We start from the raw sequence: 23949 nt of genomic DNA, 5'->3' as shown, positions 1-23949 counted from the left end.
AGCTTCTTTATAATAATGTTAGACCTGAAGATCTGGGTCTAGAAATATTTAAATAAGTAATTTTAGAGAAATCAATGAAAATTAGGTGGATAAGTAACTTTAATGATCTAAGCCACAGTTATTAAGTCAGACTGTTTGATTTTTTCCCTAGACTTTTTTTTTTTTTTGCTTCAGCACGTTTGATATAATTTCTATCACTACTGCACATATTTTCACAGACGGACACCACGACATGGATCCCATCTGATCACACGCCACTAGCAAGGAAGGAACAATTATTGAAAAAGATCTGTAAAATTGCAACCCTTTAAAGAATAAAGAAATAATTGCTAAAACTGTGATGAATTAGCATACAATTCTGTAAACACATATGGACATGTTTTTTCCTCCCAAGTAGCCTTGGTCATGGCACATGCTGTTTGTTATCCCAGGGACACCACCACAGATAGAGCTTTAACTATGTCCACAACACAAATCACCCACGGATGCAGATCAGCTGCGAAGTGGGATGAATTCTGCAGTTCTCTAAGCAGCTGATGATTAGACAGAGCAACTTCAATTTGCCCCAGCATGCAGTCTTCACCCCTCCTTTCACAAAGCCTCCTACGGAACAAATCCTCGTGCAGTGGTGCAAGACCAACACGTGGTTGAATCTGGAGTTTGAGGTAAAGTTAAAGATCACGTTCCCATGTCATCTCAAATGGATATCGTGTCCTGATGTGTTGTTTTTTTGTCTGAATCATATGACTCAACGACCCTTGAGTTACAAGAGGCACTCATAAATGCATTTGTGACCTTACTCTGAGGGTCATGGTGATGGGAAGCCCCCAAAACAGACCTCAGAAATGCTGTGAGCAGCCAAAAGCACAAGACCTGCTTAGAGGAGAGGTGCAGCCCCCGGTACTCACACAGCGCAGTGGTGAGCTTCTCCGGCTGGTCGTAGTGCACCATTGCCACGCAGAGCGTGTTGAGGGCGACCACGCAGAGCACGATCCAGTAGAAGCTCTGAGCTTTCACCATGCGCCGGATGAAGAACCGAAACATTTTCTCTTTCCTCCGGAAGTAGGACGAGCTCTCGTTCTTCCCGCTCTTCAAACTGGCACGGGCAAAAGGAGACCCTGGGCAGTGGGGCACAGAAACAAGAGTCACCACACCAGATCCCAGCAGGCAAAAGGCCAGAGGATGCTCTGGGGAGCGCAGACCCACTCCCAAGCACCAGAAACACAGCTGAGCAGAAAGCTGGGCACACTGAGAATGGGCTGAGCAAGGGCATCTCGCTTGCAATGACTTTGCGAGGGATGAAGGCTGGGATTACAGAGCTTCAGGGATTAGCGCCCAGCTCCATATTCAGAAGGAACTGGGCTTCAAGGCCCCCGAAGCTGTCTTGAATGTCCCGGTTTAACTCCTGTCCATTGGGCTCCTGGCTGACTGCAGTCACGGAAAGACCTGGGCAGTGGTGTTTGTGTCCCCAGTGTGGAGCACATCCTCCTGGAGCTGTGCAGCTGGCACCTTGTCCCTATATCCCCTGCTCCAAGAACCAGGCAAAGCCCCGGCCCTAACTACCAAACTGAGCAAAGTCTCCTTATTTTACTCTCTGACTTCATGTCTCTCTGCAGCAGAGGGCTCAGTCTGTCTCCATGCATCATATTTTGGGCACAGCTACTCATTTGTATCAATTCTGCTTATATCAGCTACATTTCAAGTCTGGTCTGAAACCTTGGAAGAGAGTCAAATGTTTTAATAATAGGAAGCTGACTGAAGAAATGATTCCTAATGTAAGCTCTTCCCCTGAGGTACTGTTGAAACGAGCACTGTAGAAACGAGCGATGAAAAGGCCAGTGCTGAGGCAGGAGAAATCAGCACCCGCTGGAGTTCCTCTGCAACAGCCGCAGACGCTGTTGCAAGCAGAGCAGGTCGTGATGGCCACAGGCTGTCCACTACCTGTTTCACACTGTGCTGGCACCCCTCTGATTGCCAGCGAGCCTCATTGCAAGACGGCTCGTGGCAAGGTAGCACGCTGATGCCCTTCCCCATCATCAGATGTTGCCTGCCAGCAGGTAGGGCTGACCAGGACACGCACCATCCCGTCTTGGACCAAGCTCCGTGACAGCAGGTGACTCGCACGGGCTCTCCTTGGAGATGGCTGAGTTACATGAACAAAGTGTTCAGGCTGCGGCAGCCAATTTTTTTTTTTTTCCTGAGTGTACTTGCTTACATTTCATCACTTCCAAGCACGGAAGGGGGTGCGAATCTCGCCCTGTTTCATCTTGCAGTAACACCAAACACCGCACCCATCGGAGGGATGAGGCATCCAGCTGTGACAGCGGTGTGTCCTCCACGCCTCGCAGCCCCACGGGAGCGTGCTGCACCACCTCCCTAACAGAAAGCAAGCTCTGTGCTTCATTCCGCATTTCTGGCCAGCCGCTGACATGCCAAGTGCAGAGCTGCTCCTGGCCAGGGTTTGAACAAATGCCTCACTGAAAAGCTCGGCGTTCTGTTAGTTTGATATCCTTCCCTGGGCAGTTTAAAAAATAATAATAGTAATAATAGTGCTCATCTATTGTTTTCAGGTAATAAAATGAACTACAGTATAAAAACATAGGCTACAGCTGTATTGTAATAGTGTTAAGCAGGTAAAGACCTCTCAGAAATCTGAGCCAGTCCATACTTTCAGACTTGCACAGGAACAGTCTGCTGCCCTTTCATCCCCTCTCTGCCGGCTCTGCCGATCTTCCAGGAAAGAGCAGCAGCAACAGGCCATGTTCTGTATTTAAACTGATTTAAACCTGGAAAACATCCTCTTTTCTAGATTTCATTGTCTGGAAATCAAGACAGTGCCCTGTCTCCAGTACAGCATGGAGGGTGGGGAGCCAAAAGGAGCCAGCATCAACAGCTGCAGGCTGGTTAGTGCAGAAGAAAAGGCACGGAGTCAGGAGGAAAGAAAAGAATAAATTTTAAAAATAACTCCAGAGAGCACAGTGGGAAGTCTTTGCCACTATATAGCTTTATAATGTAATTATAAGGCTCATTGAGGTACTTGTGTTTGAATTAAAGTGCAACGTATTCAGGCAACAGCCAGCAAGAGACCTGTCAACGTCTCTGCCCCTCTGGTCTGCATCTTCTCTCTGCGTTCAGCAATTGTATCGCTAGTTCTTCCACAGTTCTTGTGCTGCCATCAGCAAGACATGATAGCCCAAGGAAACCATCCAAAAAAACTTTTCTCAAAACTCTTTATGCATAATCACCCATACGATCCGATCGTTTATGTTATGCAGAGCTTCAGTCTTCTCAAGAGCCTGCAGAAGTATCTGCTTTATCCACTTCTTTTTTGTCTTGTTCCATGAATCAAAATCACAAACACTTTTCCCCAGTGGATGAACCACTCACAGAAGGTGGAAAGCACTGCTGTTATTTTCCCTGCCATATGCTCCTGAGACAGTTCCCAGCTCTGCATCAGATTATCCACGAGCCCAGATGCTCCGTCATCCGTTGCCACCTGAAATGCTGAATTGAAAGATCTGTTTGCGTGGCATGGGTGCCCAGAGCCTAGAGGGACTTGGATGTGAATGCAAAGATCTCATAATTATTGCAGCCATAAACAAATGTTCCAGAAATGATGACTCCGTGTTATCCATGCAGGGATCCGAGCTGCTCAGAAACAAAACAAAACAAAACCGCACACGGCTGCTGCAGTTTCGCCTTCTTTCAGCAACAAATCTCACATAGGAGTGTCAGCAGTTTAGCCACAAAACCTGCAGCCTGTGGCAGTCCAACAGAGGGTGATGGTGTCAGGAACATGCAGAGCAGTGCTCATTTCCTGCAAGCAGGTCTTCATTTAAAGTGGAAAAAAAATCCAGCAGCAGCTGTAATCTCTTAAAAAGGTTAATGCCAAATTTCCAAAGAGCATTTGAGACGCTCATGCTTGCAAGCATACATGGACACGTACTCTCAAGTGTACTGTTCATGTTGCTGCCCTTACACATCCAGGATTTGCTGCTTCGTGGTAACCGTGGTGCCAAGGCATTTCTTTGGAAGATAATGAGAACATCTGCTGCTTCAGCAGCAAAACAAAATACAGACTCGAACAACGGGGACAGGAATAAGCAAAATAACTATCTCCAAAGCAGGCAGGAAGATGTCTCTCCAGCCAGCAGGGAAAAACCACAACTGAAAGGTTTTTCTGCTGATGTCCACAGAGATGGGTGCACAGAGGGGTGCTGGTGCTCCGAGCCTGCCTCCCATGTAAACCAAAGAAGATGCCAAATTTGCACCAGCAGTGGCAGACTTTGCAGGATGCCATGCTGCATCGGAGGCACAGGGGCAATTGCATGCATATGCATGCATATCTCTTTATCTGGCTTTAGACATGTGGAAAACTCAACAAGAACCCCTTCTAAGGCAAGGATGAGGAATCTGGGGCCACTGCCCAGCATTTCCCAGTGCCCATTCACTTGGCAAAGGCTGCTGAGCCATACTCTGTGCTGTAGTGGCACGTGTGACCAGATGTCTGTCCACTTCCTCTCCTCCCCACAACAGATGAGGCTTAGCGGTATTGTTTGACATATTTGGGTTTCATTAGCATAAGTGAGCATGTTCCAAGCAGGACCGCAGTGTGCCCAGCACAGCATGGCTTCTCCAAGCGTTTTGGCAGGGCTTTCTGAAAGGGTGCAGCATGCGATAGCTGAGCAGGGCAGCGAGGGGAGTGGGTGAAGCCATGATGCCTTCGGCTTTGGAAAGCTGAGTGCTGCTGTAGGAGCAGTGACAGTTCCCCTTCTCGAAACTACAGTTTCTGGAGCAAAGGAGCCACTCGGAGGAAACAGGACATGAACGCGTTTAGCCGAAGATCTAAACCTGGCGGAATGCGAAGCCAGTACTCACCAACGGAGCAAATGTCTGTGAAATGGTCCTCACCTTCTTCAGCATGAATCAGGTCATTTTTGCTCTTCTTTATTGCAGCTCTTTTCAACACTGTGTGCAAATTAAAGAGAAAATGCCCCGTGAGCTTTCAGAGTGGATTCTCTCTCCCCCTCCCCTCACTCTCCAGGGCCAGCATTTACTGCCCGACGTCAGCTTAAAGCTCTCATACGAGCGTGTAAGCGGGAGCAAATCGGTCAGCCTACAACTTTGCAGGGCCTCTGCATGCCAGGGTGGTTACTTATTTCACCTTCTAGATCTTGAAGGTTTGCCAGGCACAGTTCTGCACACTTACACTTCACCCCCACGGCAGATGCAGTAGGGTAGCGGGGTCACTGCAGCTGCTGGACCTTTTAGCACAGCAGAAAGGCTGGGCAGGGTCACTGAACCTTTCTGAGCCCCCGTGGGTTACAAGACGAGTGCTTCTATCCATTAAAAACATTAATGTTGTTTACAGCGTGCACCATTAAGAAGTTAGCATTTATGGGGCTCGGATACCGTTTACCGCAGAGTGATGCCTTAAGCAGCAAAAACGCTACGTTGAAAGCAACGGCTACAACTCAGCAAACGCACTCTTAATAGCACCCACTGCACAATTCCTTCCCTCTGGGGATGTCCTAGCTCTCTGAGAACACTCTTTGTCCAACAGCATCTTCTGCAGGGAGGATAAACACCGCTACACCGTTTTACAAGACGGGGAAGGAGAACTGCAGCCTAAGGCTCGGAGAGGTCTGCACTGCTCACCCAGTGCATGCAGGGAAGCGCAGGAGCAGCGTGGATGCTGGGCCCGCGACCACCTACCTGCAAACCTTGAGAATTATCAGAAAAAAATACGTTGATACAGTTTTGTAACAGCTTCAAGACAGACAGTAACTAAGCACCGTTTGCTATCAGCAGTAAGACACCCCACGGTGTGGTGATACAAACTGTTCGGTAGGCACACACAGCAAACCCACGCACTCTGCAGCAGCTAACCTGGGTGTGGGTTCATACGAGAGGACCCCCTCACCTACACCAATTTCCCTGCCTTGGCAGAGAAACAGATGGACTCCTTCCTCTGCAGCTAAGCGTTCGTGCTTGTGCCACCTCCAGGAAGCCCCCAGAACATCTCCCAGGTTCAGAGGCTCAAAGAGGAGAGGATGCTCTCAACCTGCGGTCTGGACCCAATATTTTTGCAGATAACCTCTTCTGCTCTTTTCTTCCCCACCCAGCAGCAGGACTGGATCCTCGGTCCCTGCAACACCGGCGCTGGGGCCCTCCAGGCTGCAGCTGCCCCAGCACCATCCCCAGCACTGGACCTTAACCAACCCTGGGAGCAAAGTTTTACTGCACTCCTTGGCGTGAATCGAGCACCTTCTCCTTTATCTTCTCCCCCATCCCCACTCCCTCCCCCACCAAAAACAAAAAAAGAAAAAGCACCCTAAATTTAGTAATTAGAGCATGCCATCTCTACAGGCACTTTGGATGCAATGACCCCTGCGTAGGAGGCTGAGGCCATTTACTAGCAGAGACGTGGGCTGCTCTATACCAGTTGGCTTCAAAGCTGGGACCATCACCGGGCTCCTTCAGCTTACTCGGATGGATGGAGCCTCAGCGTACCTGGGACTTTGCCCCATGACCTGCACCCACCTCTAGTTTGCTTACAGCACTCAGCCCTTCAGCCTGCTCTTCCAGCACTCATCGCAGCTCCAGACTACAAGCCCTGGCTACACCCACGTGCCGGACAACACACCCACGCACACACACACCCACGGACACACACCCACGGAGATTTTCCAAGTGCACCTCAGCCCTGACCTCCTGCAGCCCCAGCTCGTCCATCCCCCAGCCCTCCCCGAGCGCAGGTCACCCAGCCAAGCCAGCGGCCAGGCACGGGATGCCCCAGGAGCCACCAAGCTCGGGGCAGAAGGAGCCAAAGCGGGTAGGAAGCATCGCCGGTGACCTGGGCGCTCGGGGCGAGGGGGGAGCGCTGCCCCGCTGTGCCGCCTGAGCCCCTGGTGATTTGCAATCCACTCACTGTTGTAGCTGCTGCCGCTGCTAGTCTCTGCCGGTGCCGTGCCTTGTTGAATCGGCCCTTCCGAGGCGGCCCTCCCTGACAGTGAATGGGAGGAGAAAAAAAAAGAGGGGGGAAAGGGAGGGGAGGGGAAAGGAGGAGACATGGGAGGACGAAAGATGGTCAGAAAAGGGAGAGGGAAGAATCTTTAACTGAACTTTGACTGTCGCATCCTAAGAGCTCATCGGTCTCGAGGCACAGGGAGAGTGGGCCCCGCGTCCTCACTGCACTGTGTCCAACGCTCCAGCCGGCCTGACACGCTAGGGTCACACGTCGGAAGAGAGGATCACCACACCCTGTTATGTCTTACTGCTTACAAGTAACAGGGGTCTTAGTCTCTTTGTCAAATCCATTTGGAAACCTTGGTTCAGAGCCCTGCCTTCTCTCGCTCAGCGCATTTCTCTTCTGGCATCCGCCCTGCGGCCTACCCCCAGGCACAGCCGCCTCTGCTTGGGGCGGGTGCCCCTGCCACCCCGCGGGCAGATCCCCATCCCAGAGTGGTGTCACATAACTGCTCATCATCCACCTGCAACCTCAAAAAGGCCCAGTACAGGAAAAGGGACTCTTTTGCCCGACTTATTCCAAGTGCATGCAAGAGCGTGTTGCTCACACCCTCCTGGTTGCAGCAGAAAGCCACGTCAGCATACAGCAGGTGAACCTCTCGTGTGTTGCGGGAGGAAAACCGCACAGCAAAACGACCTACCGTCCAGAGGAGATTTCTCTTCCGCATTCTTGTCTTCCTCAGCCAGCATGACCTCCTCTGTAAGAGGAAAAACAGCCAGGCTCAGCCTCAGGTTTATCGCATCCCCACTCTAAAACCAGCTGAGCTGGGTGCAGCAGACCTCTGTCCCAGCTGCCACCAGCCTTGTCCCACTGTATCGCCCAGTTACACCAAGCCTGTAGAAAAAGGGATGGTTCACAGAACCAGGGAAGGAGGTTAAACAAACCACCTGAAGACTGCAGTACTTCCTCTTCTTCACAATGAGCCATCCACTCCAGTTTCTTTACTAAGCTCCAACCCACAAGGAAGTTCTGTAGAGCAAGAACCTTCCTCCAGCTCCAAGTGAGGGCACAGGTCTCCACAAGGCAGAGCATAGTCCCTCGTGCCCAGCCCCACTGGAGACACCAAGGAATGAAAGATGCTCGGTGCCCATTGCCACATTTATGTCTCCATCAACAATACCAGGATTTAAGCTGGGGGAAAAGGATCCATGCCTCATGGCACAGGGTAACACAAGCAAGGCTGTGGTACACATCAGCTCTGCCACATCACAAGGGACAGAAGGTCACCAAATAGACATCAGGTCAAATCTTTGTCCAAATAAAATCCATGGCAAAGTTGCTACAGTGGAGTTCAGCCTAGCACAGTTCAAACTGCTATGTACGTGAGATGTCACCATTGGTTTTCCATTGCTGTATATCTTGTCTCCAAAATATGAGTTTATACTTTCCTACAGAACAAGAACTCAAAGAGCACTGAAAAAAACACACACACACACCCAATCAAAACTGACTCATTTCTGTGTGAAAGACGACCAAATTTCCTGAGGTTTCACAATGCAAATGTCATCACCCAAGTCAATTTGCAGCACGCACCACGCTGCACCAAAACTTGAAACCTTACAGTTCATATAGCCTGAACTGCAGATTTTAGCTTGCTGCTGTAAAATTGTGTAAGGATCTTCTAAAAGACAATCTAAAGCATACAAAATATTGAATTGGCAGCTGGTGAACTGTACACTTCCTTGTATTATTAAAAATGACAAATTCTTTCATACGTTTGACATAGATATTTTAATAAGATCCCAAATTACGTCTGATACTGCCTTCCTATAAAACTTTGCTTAAAAGTCCATTTAAACCAGCCTAGATAGAAGGCTAACTACAAAAATAAAAGCAAACCACAGCCAAACATCAAAGAGCTGTCTGGAGGAATACTGGAGGGATCAGCACTACCACACAAGTCTTACATAATCTCTTTATTAATCATCTGGGGGAGAGAGAGAATGAATGATACTTTAATAAGACAGCAAACTGAGGAGGCTCGAAAATGATATTCAGGACTGAGGAAGACCAGAATCCAAGCAGAGGAAAACAAACGAAAATGCAAACTAATGCACCAAAGACTCAGAAGGTGGGAAGGAAATCAATGGTGCTGAGAGAGGGTTAAAAATGTCAAGTGAGCTATCAATCTGCTTGTTAATAGGCACGAAGTCTTTCAAAAAGAAGGAAAAAAACACCCTCAAACATGAAAACAATACAATTCAGGTGTTTTCTGAAGCTCATTACCACAGGTCAGACAACTAAAATGGGCTTTTTTAGTTCAAGAACCACCTCTCTCAAACCTCAAAACCAAAAGGTACTTCTGAAGTCTTGCCTAGGGTGTACTAGTATATACCAGCTATACTGGTATTCTGGGGTTAAAATTACAGAAGGAGTTAAAAAAAAAAGTTGATGACAATTAATAATGAATTTGACTGCTGTAAAACAGAGGGATGGTTAGAGAAGCTGGCCCCTTCCCAAAGGCAGCTGCACAAAGGGCCTGCAAACGTGATACCCAAAGCAACCCTGTGCTGGCAGAAGTACGAGCTCAAGATGCTAATACAGTAGACAATTTCCTATAGATTTTTTTTTAAAAACCTGCATTGTTCATGGAGTGTGATTTAAGGAGCTGTATGTTATATCTGAAATGGGCTCCTCCGCACTACACAGGTAGGTTTTATTTACCCATGCGACACGATAGCAAGTTGCACTGGAAATTCACAACCATTTGGGCTGGAATGTATGTTTAGGTCTTGTGACAAACAAGCCCAGGAAGGCGAACACGTCCCGGAGGAGCTCTTTGGCCACTCCCAGGGAGAAGCTGAATTTCAGACTGCTTTTGGTAATTAGATGTACTAATACAAGCTACCCTGTGGGACTGCAGGGAGCAGACACGTGGCCAGACAGGTGGTGAGCAACGAAAGTAATGAGCTAGCAGAGGTCAGAAGGCAGGCAGCTTTTCTTTACGAGCTACACCCGGCTGAGTACAACGCAAGAGAGATGTCTGCTTAAGGAACATCTCAGCCAGACCCAGCACATTTACTGGTCAGCGCTCAGAGAGCTGTCAGCTTCAATCGCTTCTTATTTAAAGAAAAAAAAAATTAAAAATTAAAACACTCCAGTAAAGAAAGCTCATTTGCTCAGGTGGCGACTCAATTCTGTGCTTGATTTGTACCAGTGGGAGAGGAAAATCGTTGTATTTGTTCCCTTCACAGATCTCTGACTGTGAAGGAAAATAAATTATTATTTTCCCCTGTTTCTAAGTGGCCGCAGATTGCATGTTCCTGTAATAGTTTGCCATGGCTCTTTACCAGCCTTTGAGCAGAAGCTGAAGAAAAACCCCAAGTCTCCAGATCACCTGGGGGTCCCGTGACCTGTACGGACATCACGATTTGCAATGGTGTACTGATGACATCTGATGTTCCAGTGTCACCCGTGCCCACGTGGCCAGACTGATGACAGGTTTAGCCATATTGAGGTTTCAGAAACCAGGATGATAAATGCCAGTGGGACATCCGAATTTATAAGTGACAATTTGATACCAATGTATTTTCACCTACAAAGTACAGTCTTGAGACAACTCTGTGGACCAGCTGAGCCTTTGCCCCAAATATATCTCCCTCCACAGACATACCTCTTCCATGGCTCACTTCTGCTGCCTCTTTAAAATAACCAAAAAACGCGTCTCACCCATGCAATTGCCTCAAGCCTGTCTCTCCTCCACCCTTGCTCTTTAGTCCTCTCCCTTGACAGTCACTCCCATTTGTCTTGTATCCTCCAGGGAACCGAAGAGCCACATCTACCCCAGTGGGGCTTTATAAGGCTTTTAAAACCTGCTTATAAGATAGCTCAGCAGAAAGAAATCACATTATTACCTTTTTTTTTTTTTTTAACCATGCAGCATCCTTAGCAGAGGCTCAGAAGTTGCATTGCCTTTAGTCATCACTAACAGACACTGGCAGAAGATAATTAGGAAGCCTGAAAAACCTCCAAACAATAGTACCTCCACATTAGAAGAGATATCCAACAAAGACACGGTATCAGATCAGCAACTTCTAGCCTCCAAACAAAGGCACAGGGCCTTCACTAGGATAGCAGAGTGAGAGGTGACTCAGCAGAAAGATTAATTGCTGGTCATTAAGTACTGACAAACCTCAGCACGATACAGGACTGGAAATAATGGCAGTCGTCTTATACTGAAGAACCGGCCAGCAGAACAAAACAGGCAAAGCAGCAGAGAAACATGGTGCCCCTTCTCTTTGACAAGGGGAGATAGGACATAATGTACTCAAAAGGAGAGTGTATTACAGCAAATAATTCACTTTAAACAGGCTGCAGAAGTTAAAAAAAAAAAGATTTTAACCGTTGAAGCTTCAAACTTGTTAAATAGAAAAAGTGGATAAAAATGCATCCCTTAGAGAAAGCCATTGCACTCTCACAGGGGTCTCTAATTCCTAGCAATCCTCTCTGGCCATCTCATGCATGTTGCTGCCATTTTTCACGGATGCTGGTTACTTTTTCCAGCTGTGTCAAGGGCTTGTTGCTCTGTTTCTTCTACAGAAAGCTGAAGCCTGAGGTTCGTAAAGCTTTGTTGCGTCAAGGAATGACATTCGTGTTACAGTGAGCTGAAAGAGAGAGGTTAAATCCATTCCCAAAGCCTGCTTACTACAGGAGAAAAGAAATGTTCAGAATCAGTGCTGTGTGAAAGAGATGGACTGGGAAAGAAGGAAAATGCAGAAGACCAGCAACTTGATTAGCTCTGAACAGAAAGAATTCCAGTCTCTGAGCAGTGTTTTCAAAATGATGCATGTCCTTGTAAGATAAGAGAAACATCTTCAAAAGAGTATTTGTGGGCTTATAAGCTCTTTACTCTGTGCAGAGAACTTCTAGTTCTCCCCTCTCGATTCAAAATGCAGCATGACAGCCTAACAGTTGCTATAGTTTTGAGGAGTTTAACAGGGAAAGCAGCAGTGGCAAAATCATTTGCATGGATTACATTGCTTGACTTCACCACTTTCTAACTCCTCTGAAAGGCACAATTTCGGATTGACTTGCTACTACTTTTGCATGGAGCCAAAAGATAAACATGAAGAAAGGAGCAACCTTGTTCTGATACACAGCAGGTGGGGCAGGACAGGGTTGCTGATCACCAACAAGACTTTATTTGATATTGGTTGAACTCAAGAAGCACCGTTTGTTGAGTACATTTGACTCATGTCTAGAGGAGCACCATGGTGTGAAGCATTGCTTTTTGCACCCCTGTCCGCTGGCTTTCAGCAGAGGGAAGAGTAGGTCTTAAGTAATTTGCTAAAAGCAGATAATTGACTTCATTCTTTGAGATTAAAGTTAGGATTACAGGTCCATTTCTAAATGAGCCATAGAGTTTGCTTCTAAATGTTACAGCCAACATTTACAGGTTTGGCATAGCAATTACCATATGAATTACAGCCTGAATTCTGCAAGAGACAAGAATTCTGCAAGAGACAAGAAATCATATGATTTAATCATTGCTTCTGGCCTGAAACTCACACCACTGAACACCTTACTGCTTTGAAAACACTTTCAGGTTTCTAAATCACGTGTGGCAACAGGACATCTGCTCACAACACTATCAGAAAGACTCCACTGAGTAAAAACTTTCCATGCTTAGTCTTGGCTTCATGATAAACATATATGGGAATTTTACATGAAATCTCCTGTTATTTCACTTGAAAAATATGTAAACTCTCCTGACTATCCTATGTCTTCATTCTTTAACATGCACACAAGAAATGGGTTTAAAACCTTCGTACCTGGTCTTTGGATGATCCTATTTCATGGAAGTCAACCTCTAAGGAAACTGGGTGGACAGAGGGTGACTTTTTTGTTATAAGTCATGCATGTCTACATTCAGCACTTCAGCACATCAGCTATGTTACAATTCCCTCCTTTGTTCCCAACCCTTCACTAGGGAAAGCCTTTGTTAAGCACTCCATCAATTAAGACTTCCTGTATTAAGTATAGCTCAGACAAGTAGCTATACATTAAAGATATGATTGCGTAAAACACCTTGGTATAGATTCCTCAAGCAGATACGCTGCTGACTGTATTAAACAATCCACATTTAAAATAGCCTGAGCTACCTGTGCTTCAGTTTCAACCATTGCTGCACTTCTGGTGATTTATCAGTAGTGAGTTGGCACCACAATATTTTAGCTGTACCAAGGTACCTCCTTGAAAACTTCACAAGCACTTTTTGTTACTATTTTCTTCCTCTTTATAGCCTTATTTCACCACTGGAAAAAATTAAAAGTGCCCCTAGAAAAAAAGGAAAAATGTAGTCAGATACTTAAGGGCCAGGCTGCTAAAGATTTCCATTCTTACAACACCAATGTCTATTAAGAGAAGTCATTAAACCAGGTCTGGAACATTATCGAGTCAGACAGCATTTAAGAAGTAGAAAAAGACCCACTGTTTTCTTATGGATGACTAAACAAGCTACAATTTCAGTATAAGAAGGGGTTAATAGTAAACAACCTCCAAATTTTATCAGAACTACCTTTTTAATGCAACACGTACATCAAGAGGTAATGTTATTCACTTTACAAATAGAGAAGGCTCTACAAAACATTAAAGGCACTCAAAAGTGGTCAATAAATAATGAGTATAAAGCTAGATTAAAATCGGTGTTGACAAATGGGAGGTACTGTACAGATGAAGGGAAGATTTTAGTCATTCAAATACTTTCCTTGGTTTTAAACCCATTACAGCCCTTCAGGTAAGAACTTGAGCACTGTTGAGAACAAGGAAATCTCCTTTCCAACTCCAGCAACTACTCAGAATATGTAAAGTGTTACAGAGCAAAACCAACCGCATTAAGTATTATACTTAAACATTTAGTATTAAGATGCCCCTTTATGAACCAATGGAACACAGTTTTCCATTCTTCCTACCTTGCATCAAAAATAAATAAGAAATAAATGAAAAAACAAAATGCTCTGGGATGGATACTATAAATACTAGAAGCCTAGAGAGCCTTCCATGCGAAGAGCAGAAAAAAGCAGATTGGCTCTGCACGCTTTTGAGCACAATAAAATAAGGTGAAACAAGGTAGAGACGCAGCAGAGAATGAGAAGTAATAAAAAGAAATACCAAGTACACTCCTCAGCTCTTTCTCCCACTACAGCAGAAAGACATCATACTTAAAATCAAGGAAAAAGCATTTTTCTTCGATCAAATCAACTATTAACATGTGGAACTCCTTGCTACAGGATTCATTGAGGTCAAGGGTGCTAGAAGGATTTAAAAACAATTAGATATTTACATGAATAATAACCAAAACCCTCCAGAGTTACATTACAGCAGAACACCAAGAGCTTTTGCTCTTCCATTTATGCAAAGAGCTTATAACATTTCACTGCCTGGGGCTGTTGCAGGCTGGATAGCCTCTGACCTCCATTCTGCTTGTTTTTCTCCAAAGCACTTTGCTTTGGCCATGGCCACACACACGGTCCTGGGCAAGGAAGAGTGGCACGATCCGTGATTCACATGGGCATAGCTGAAATCCTGGCTTCAGAAACAGACATGGGAAATCCCCATCGGTTGCACAGTCCCACATTGCAATGCCTGAATTCCAAACACATGATTCTCTCTTTTGTCTAGCCTTCATGATATGTTTGTTTTGTATTTAAAGATTTAATAACATTAAGTTGATTAGTTGACTTTAATTATTGTTATTATTCAGCTGTACTAAGAAGCTTTTTTTAAAAAAAAATCCTATTGTATTTTCAACAGTGCCTTTACAGAATATTTTTATTATTCCCTGATTCAGCTATTTTGCATACACTTGCTTGTTCTGTAAGACCTTCTGGGTCTTGTGTTATTAGACAAAATAAAAAAGATGAGCATTTTAGAGAAATTTCACTGTATATTCATGTGGCATTTATACAGCACTGGCAACACAGAAATAGAATAGCCAGTCATTCCCAAAGGGATTCAGTGCTTGGAGCTGAGGCTGGCTGTGTATTTTATAACTTCTCCAGCTCAACTTTCAGACCTCAAGGTTCAGCTAATGACCTCCTCATAGCTTTTATTGGTACAACAGTCCCCAAAATAAAACAAAGCAACCCACAGCCCTCCAAGGAAATTCTCATCTTTATTTTATTAATGGGGAAACTGGGTTTTGGAGCCCAAGAAATCACAAGAGCCTTAAAAGCAAGATGGCAGCAGAGCCAAGGCAGAATCACCGCACTCTGCTCCAGCTAACCAAAAAGCCATTAATTAATTTGAATTTGAGGTAGCAAAAAGCTGTAAACAAACGAGAAGACAAGTTCTAAATGGAAAGGAAAGCAAATGGCCCTTGTTTTCCTACAGAACCACAGAATTAAGGGGAGATAAAGAGTGGTTGCCTAATTGAGGGCACTAGCCATTGAACAGTCACCGTGAATAAAAGTCAATACAACTGGCACTCAATTGTCACTGCGCATAGTGCTCTGGGGAATAATGGGATCAAGCCACCATATAAACTGCCACTAGCTCTTCCTATTTTACATTTCAGACCTCTTTCTCTCTGGCCAGGTTGTTAAAACTCATGTTCAGGCCACTCCTGTCTGAGAAGGCTTCTGCTGTCCCCTTCCCTGCTGGCCCGTGGCTCGCAGAGGGCACCAAGGCAGAGCAGAAACAAAGGTCACAAAGGTCTGTCCCATGGCTTCAGAGCAACACAGTGCCTCCCAGCTGCTGTCCACCAAATCACTACACAATGCTGGAACTCAGTTTCCCCATTTGTAATGGGCAGAGGTGAAGCTGACCTGCCTAGGAAGGCAGCTGAAAACCTGTTTGTGAAGCCACCGCTCCTTTTCTCCCCGCCGTTATTCCAAAAGGCGTTTTCGGTTTACTCGGATGTTTAAGCTTTGCAGAAATGCAAGCAAGGAAGCAAATCAGCCCCAGAAGTTTTCTCAATGCTTAATGAATTGCACTGCGGTTATGTCAATATATATTAGCTACTCTATAACATAGAAGAGTTATTGGTAATCTTTACCATCCAATAAAAAGAAAAACCTGCTATTTTTGTTAAAATAGAGATTTTAGGTCTTTCTTAAAGTTGATCACTGCTTTCAATAAAGCCTAATGTTCAGTTATAATAGTTATAAAGCACTGTTCACACTCGCCAGGATAAGTTTCATGGAAGTGATCTTTGTAGCTCATAAAAATGACACTCCAGTGTATTTTGCCATCATAGCAAGAGAGGCTTATAAAATAGCTGTGGTGGAAAGTAAATAAAATATAAATGACTCATCTCAGGCAACAGTTTCCCCACCTCAGAGACTGTGCACTGTATCGCTTTTTGTATTATATCGTATTAAGACAATTGCTTTGATCTCAGCAATAAAGCAAGTTGGCCCAACTCCTTTATTTTTGCTTAACCAAACTGGGATCTTCTGCAATAACTTTAGTGTGACTGCGCAGGAACAAGCACAACAAAAATAATAAGTGCTAGCTGGGCCCTGTCCAGGTTTTGCTGGCCAGGGACGCCAAGAACTGGTCCTGGGGTCCTTGTCCTTGCCATCACCAGACTCTACGTGCCACGCACCTTGGTCCAACGTTAGCTGTCTCTCCTTACCTGCTTTGAAGATCCACTCCAGGTATCCATTTAGCTCCCGTTCTATTTGCTGCTGCCTACGGAGTTTCAGGAAAGCTCGGCGATTTTCTACCCTCTCTCGTTCTTTGGCAAATTCACTACAGAGCGAGAAGAATAAGAAAGCACATCACATAAAGTCAGGGAAAATACGCAGCCCTTCTTTCACCGTTGAGATTGTCTCCACAAAGCCTGTGAAGTCGATAGCAGCGGGAACCACAGCACACTACACATTGCTGCCCAACAAGGCACCACTTTGATTCTACCTCAGCTCTTTCTCTGCCCCTCATCCTGCAGGAGGACTGCAAAGTCCGAAATGCACACAGTTCTGTTCTGGGGCCACACAGCATCCTTGCCAATGAGATCCTGATGCACTGCTGCATACATCTGTCCAGCCAGGCAATATGAATTACTGTCCCCAACACTAAAAGCTCTCCTCCATCCCTCTCCACCACCTAAATCACTATCCCCAGATAATTCCCCCTAGAAGCAGAATATTTTGTCAGAGAGGCACCAGTGGTCTTTCAGTTCTGGAAGAGATTTACTTTTCCCAGTTCACCCTCCTCAGAGTTTTCCCAGGCTTAAGCCAACTTTGACGAGCACAAGTTAAACGAGAGCTGTAGGTGAGGTTGGGTACTCTGCAGGAAGGTGAAATACCCTCAACCCAGAGCATCCGGGGTAACAATGACCTTACTAATTGATAAGATCACATGGAAAGCAAGCAAATTGTCATCAGATTATGACAAGGCTATACAGCGTGTGGGGGTGGGGTAAGTGAGAAAGGAAGCAAATAACACAGGCTCGAAAAAAAAAAAGAAAAGAAAGATTCACCCAACCACTGCAAAAGCCTTTTCCAAGTACATCCTACAGCCTACCTTGAAACGATGCTGAGATGACAGTGCAGTAACAACCTGCACACACCCACACTAAGGCTTTCCCCAGGCCGGCCTGTGTCACCTCTAGGAAGCTCCTGGTGCTCCACTTGAAGCGACCTCTGCAGATGTCCGTGTCCTCTACCATTTGCAGGGCTCCGAAACAGCCTCTGCAGCCCCTTGCTTTGAGCACACACCAACGAGGGGTTACAGGACTGAATCCCGTGAGAGCTTAACCTGCGTGGTCAGAAGTGTGGTGAGGTTTTGTCCCTCACATATACCAGTGCCCCAGTCTTTGTCCCACTTGACATCTTAACATCGCTGTCTCCTTTCTTGCAAGCCTTAGTTAACCCCACTCTTCACTAATCACCTGCTCATTACCCATGCATGCTCCTCAGTAAGAATTTAACAAGGAGCAGGAGACAGAAAGAAAGAGGAAGAATGGGGAAAAAGGAGCTGCAAGGGCCAAAGCCAGCTTTGTATTCACAGTCTCCATTTCACCCCTCCAAGCTGACAATTTGCTTAGTTTGGCAGGACTGCCTGACCCGCGGAGAAGGGGACTGCAGGAGGACTTGGCTCAGCACTGCGACGCACGCAGCTACCAGCCGCGGATGTGAGCTGCCATCAGCTGAGCTGCTCTCCTGATTTTGGCAGCGCGCTCCCAGTCCCCTGATTCCCCTCTCCTGTCCCCCACCTGACCGCACAGCCCATCCTTGAAACAGAGGAAGCCGAAACACCGCTCTGCTCTGACAGCTCCTCCTTGGCATGTGTCCGCCTGGTGGCTCAGGAGCCTGCACGTGTCAGCTGGGCTGCCCATTTTCCCCCTCTTCCTTTTTAACGTGCTCGTTTCTGGTTCAGCGCCTGCTGGTCGGGGCCACGGACCTCCTCTCCTTTTTTTGATTTCTCTCTGGATGGGGAAGAATGGGATCGGACAGCACAAGGTGACAACACGCATTTAACCTGCCAGGCACGGAGGGGTGGGGGATGATTTCCTGCATTGCTGGCGTGTGTCGCCATGCGCTTCCAGAGCAGGGCCGTGCCGGGGGGCAGCAGGAGGCGATACCCAGCGGGGAGCCTGGCCGAGGGCCGCAGCGGGCAGGAAGGGCAGCAGGTGAGCCGTGGCACCGCTCCCGCGCCCCTCAGGAGCAGGGGAGGGAGAGCTTTGCTGCAAAGCCTTTCATCCTCTGCCAGCTCCAAGCTGGCCTAGGGACAGTGAAAGCTAACTAGGTCTTGTCTCTTTGTTCTCAACTTTAAACGTGTAAGAAAATGAGGTAGAAACCATGCTAAGTTGCAAGCCTCCAGTACTTTCCGTGCAGTCATGCACTCATTTTGCAAGACACCGGGGAGGAAACGTTGCTGAGCCTGAAGCTACCTGCGCCCACCAGAAGCTGCAGGGAGGCACAGCCCTGTGCCAGAGCCAACCAAAGCAACATCTCGTGGCCTAACAGCCCAAGTACAGGCCTCCTGCTCCCTGCAGCTGCCTGGTTTGCCCTGCCAGAGCAGCTGGGAAGGCAGCTTTCAGGAGACAACCCCGGTACCCTGGGTCTCTGCTCACTGACTGTCGTCTGAGCGCAGCAGCCTGGGGACTGGAGTGCCCTGATGGGTGCTCTTCCTAGGGGAAGGAAGCATCGTTCGCCCTCTCAGCTCTCCCCAAAGATTTGATTAAGCTGGAACTTGACAAAAGACTTCATCATGAAATGCATTAATATAAGCATGCTTCTCTCTCCGCCGCTACGTTTATCATCATTCAAGAACTGAAATATTCCCTGTTTGCAGTACCTGGAAAACTCTCAGAATTCCTGCATGAGAACTTCTCAGCAAAATTACAGAACATTTTCAAAGACAAATGGAGAAATTCTATCAAAATGCTGTGTTTCGTCTAGAAATACTTGAGCTGAAGTTTTCCTGACAGTTCTAAAAGAAATCACTGAAAACCCCATAGGAATATTTGGCAGCAGTAAATAAGTTTCCTGTTTTATCCAGAATAATTGCTATTTATGCCACTGACTTTCAAAAATCTCCCAAACCTTCTGGGAAACTTGGGCAGGAAATATGCTGCCTCCTGACCAGCTTTTCCTTTAGGACTTTCTTCACAGCTGGTCCTCCATGCTTTGGCCAGTTTTGTATGGCAGAATATTGAATAACACTCCTCCGTTGTTGCCCTTCATCAACCACTTTTTCCCCCAAACAGCCCCCCCAAATGCTCCTTTTCCAGCACTGCCTGGTGAGGCATTAGGAGGAGGAAGACTGGAAGGGCTGGTACTCCTACACACAGCACAGCATCGGGAGACACTGCTTTGGAGGAAGACAAGCTCTGCCTTGGTAGATGACTACAGTGCATTTTAGTTACAACATGACAGTTGTGAATAACTGATCCTACAGAGACAAGAGGAACAGACATCAACGGGAGGACATTCATCATAGAAACCATACGCCACACCAGTCAAGCTCAATGTGTCACTTTTTTTTTCCCCTCAAGAGTGGTTGGTGCTTAAAGTCACCAGGAAAATGGATGATTGTCTCTTATCACATTAGATTAGGGGGAGGAAGAGCAAAATATATCATGGTGTAAATATGCACTGGAATGGCCACTTCAGAGAAACTCATGAGCCTTCCCAACCACGAGAGAGACAAGGTCAATCCATGAGTAACCAGAAGGGACCATAAAAGATTATAATCCAATGACATTCTTACAAGTACTTTACCCGTGTTGGTCTTAAACGGAAAAACAAAAAACAAAAACAATAAACTGTCACACCAATCAAAAAAAAAATTCTGATCTCCATCCTCCAAGTCCCTGATTGATTTTCGTATACAAGAGAAAAGAGCTGAGATGGAGCACCATGTAACATGCCTCGTGGCCTTGGGTTTCATGGTGCACTCCCAGGCTTGCTACAAGACTAATCACACCATTCAACCTCTGCGATTCAGGTTTTCCCAGTAGAAAGCAGACACAAGTGCTTCCCACTCAAAGGAAAGAGGCAAAGAGAGACGATATAGCATTACTGTCATTGCTACCACTAATAGTGGTGGTGATTAGCAATTCATGATAATGACATAGATAATTAGCTCCTCATTCAGAACAGTACCACTGAGCTACACATGATCTCATGAAAACTCAGATCTTATAATGGGAGAGCAGCCTTCATCTACTGAATCTAAAGCACTGTTCAGAGCAAGCAAAAACAGCACACATCCCAGAAGGGCCTCACTAAGGACTCCCAGAAAGGAATTGAAAAGGACTTTAGAATTTTATGTCTAAAACAACAGCACCAAAAAAAAAATATCTATCAGTTTAAGGATTGGTATCATCTCTAGCTCAAGCATTTCAAAGGAATGAGTAAGGCTGAACCTGGGTGGCACGTGGCATTGAGGGACATAGTCATGCCTGGAAAAATGCAGCCCCCAAGAACCAAAAGGAGCCAGATAAATTCAAGGGGGTGAGCTGCTAGCTAAGGAACTAGCCAGGCCTACAGATGTTTGACTGCCTGAGTTACTCACAGGCCAAAATGAATTCTCCTGGTGGAGAAACAAAATTGGCTGAGACAGGAGGCTTAATTTGTGAGCTTTGTTGTTCGAACATGGAGCAGTGCCCAAGTACAGACTTGATATTTGACAGCAGCCTGTTAAACAGCCCACATCGCTTGGGAGCAGTGAGGGACAGGCTGGGGGTAGCTGATGGAATACACCAACTCCTCTGGCTGCCTGGCGTGCAAGTTGGAGGAGCATCACTGCAGGAAGCACGTGCCAGAGGAGCGGCGGTGGCACAAACTCACACATTTCATGCTACTAGGGGGCTGCTTGGATGAGGTGAAGCACTAAAAATTCCTGTTTCAGTTCATCCCATTTAAAGCCAGCAAGGAAGGAACCTCACAAAAACGATTCAGTGCCAATTACCTGGCTATGTTTCTGCAGACTTTCAGAAAGAACAACAGTGAACTAGGAATATCCATAGGATGCTACAAGTGGAACCTGGAGATAAGAACATGCACTTGTAGGACCCCAACGTACGAACATGCTGGGTGATAAAACAGGAAAAAATGGGCATGATACTACCTGCATTTTTTTCAGCAAAGCCAGGTCTCTTGTGCTCCTGACAAGCTGCAACTGCTTGCTGAGGGGCTGTACATTACTTACCAGACCTTCCAGAGTGCCCTAGGGTGAGTTAGTGCACAGGGATCATGCGCATCTCTAGGCCTCCTGGCATCCTGAGAGCATCCACATGCAAGCAGAAACGCTTAATTGGATTTAAGGGTGGAAGCCCATTTCCTAACATTTATTTTTGTTAACCATCTGTGGGAAAGAACTAGAAAGAGATCCTTCATTTTTGTTTTGTTTTCTTTCTTTGTCGGGTGCCTGTGATGAAGAGCTTTGCCACCTCATCCTAATCCAGCCAAATCCTTGCTGCTTGGGTGAAGCCAGTTTTGACAGCATGGTGGGGGGCAGATTCCTGCTGAGCCCTCCTCTTGCTCCTGCCATCCTACAGCTCTTACAAGGCTTACGTGACTGAGTTTGCTGCCACATACACACGGTCCTGCAAAGACCCCTGCAGCTTGCTTCGGCAGGGTCTGATCCAGTTAATACTCCTAACATTTCATTCACTAACGGCATCAGCATGCAAGTGTTCACAGAAAAGCAGATTCTTGCTGCAGGGAAAGAATTTGTTCTGCAGGTTCGTATCTCTGTCTTTTGTCTTCCTGAAGAACAGTAAATCCTTCAGAAGGGGAAGTGTGTGCTGGATGCAACAAAAAAAGCCCAACACCTTTATGACTGTAACTGTTTATACAACAAAGGACACAAAGCCTCGGCGGTGCTAAACATTTATCTTACCTTGTGCAAACCTGTACTTTGAGAGGCAAAGGCAGAGAGCGAGTCCTGGAAGAAAGGGAGCCCACAGAGAACCAGCAGCAGCAAGATGGATAAGCAGCAGCAAGATGAAAGGAAAGAAAAGCAGCTGCTGGGGGTCCTGGATGAAGGTGCAGGAAGAGCCTGGGGACCTGCTGAGCATCCCCATCCCCCTCCTGAGGCTGCTGTGGTGACTCAGACCAGCACAGAGAGAGGTGGGCAGGATGGCCAGGAAGGAGTGAGGGTGTCCGAGCAGGGCAGCAGACACCATCTTCCCCTGATTCCTGAAGCATTTTGCTTCAGCAGGGTGCGCTGTCACTAGGGAACCAACATTGATTGCAGCACCAGAGACCCTTTGAAATCTCTCTGAGATTAAATAACCGAGCAGAGGCCCAGCACGGCTCCAGGAGCCTGAAAGGGGCTGACAGGGAGGCAGCAGCAGGGGAGCAGGAGTCCTGCAGGGGGAAGGCAGCCTCCACCTGGCCCCCTCGGATGCCCCAGCCTTTGGTGTTTCTCAAAGGAGCTTCACCAGGAGAGGACCAAAGGCAGCCACAGCAGGGGCCGAGTTATTCGTGGCAGCAAAGAGAAGGCAAGGAGCGAGGGAAAGGGATGGGGAGAAGAGAGCGCAGTGTTCCCTTCAGGGCATTAATCAGGGTGGATGCCTGTAGAGGTGGAGGGCTGAACGGGTAGAATCCAATTTGGCTTAGGAAAGAAAAAGATGAAAAGCAATACATCCAGGAGTAAAAAAATAAAATAAAATCCAGAGCCAATCTATCCTGGCAGAGAGATACGGGAGGCAGCAAGGTTGAGAGAGAGCTGGGCATGACAGCGCAGCACAAATTACGGAGTTTGCAGCACTCCGGGGAGCAAGACAAGAAGTGCAATTTCCAGCTGCCTGCATGTGAGGGGTCACGGCCTGGGGCTGGGAACCCACAAAGCCAGCAGCACGTGGCTCAGAGCTGTCCATAGCTGGCACCTCGGAGGGCTGCAAACAAAATAGGAGGAGACCAGCAAGGAGCCCCGTTCTCTACCACAGCATCAGACATCTTCACCAAAGTCAGCCATGGGAAGACTCCAGGATTGACCAGGGCGTGGTTATCCTCGTGCATAGGCAAAAACTGCAAGTGCAGAGAAATCCGCAAGCAAAACTTAAAATAATGTGATGCCTCTCTGCCTTACTGATTTGTAACCACGAATAGAAATGCATGTAGATTATTAACCCAGTGGTCTTAAATACCTCTAAAAATCGGGCCCGGGTCACCACTGAGCACAAACAAAGTGTATTGATTAGAAAGCTTGTCTGAAACAAGAAGGGAAAAGCATAGAAATGCACTTAGTTTGGGCAAGAAGAAAATCTGAGGGAGGTGGAAGAACGCTCCTCCCAGGGGTGCAAAGGGATCATACAGGAAAAGTGCTGGAATGAGATGAAACTAAGAAGGCAATTCACCTGGAAAGCCATCAGTAGGAATTTCTTCATGCTGATGACTTTTGCTACCTCTAAGATACTATTTTCTCATCCAAAAAAAAGTGCTTTGCTGCAAAGTCTGAGTTTTGAACCTTGGTGTTAAACAAGGAAACCCAGAGGAGGACTGAGATTCCTTAGTGCTGAA

The 23949-nt window shown here is 46.6% G+C and overlaps 1 protein-coding gene across 14 annotated transcripts in view; it reads right to left on the bottom strand.

The window, feature by feature from the left end:
* LOC310885015 (voltage-dependent N-type calcium channel subunit alpha-1B-like) overlaps positions 1–23949 on the bottom strand; it is a 283849-nt gene that overhangs the window by 122435 nt on the left and 137465 nt on the right. For 8 of the 14 annotated variants that reach the window (XM_083807730.1, XM_083807736.1, XM_083807737.1 and 5 more), the window contains 5 exons: positions 16608–16723; positions 7671–7727; positions 6932–7006; positions 4879–4968; positions 909–1118 (listed from right to left, as the gene is read on the bottom strand). In XM_083807730.1, coding sequence (XP_083663856.1) covers positions 909–1118; positions 4879–4968; positions 6932–7006; positions 7671–7727; positions 16608–16723 — 548 coding nt within the window. The remainder of the gene's footprint in view (positions 1–908; positions 1119–4878; positions 4969–6931; positions 7007–7670; positions 7728–16607; positions 16724–23949) is intronic. The other 6 variants (XM_083807738.1, XM_083807742.1, XM_083807741.1 and 3 more) reach the window with 3 other exon arrangements.

This window comes from Anser anser (assembly GCF_964211835.1).
Source record: "Anser anser genome assembly, chromosome: 21".
NCBI lineage: Eukaryota > Metazoa > Chordata > Aves > Anseriformes > Anatidae > Anser > Anser anser.
The sequence above is the reverse complement of the archived record's forward strand: the minus strand, read 5'-3'. Positions and strand labels throughout refer to the sequence as shown.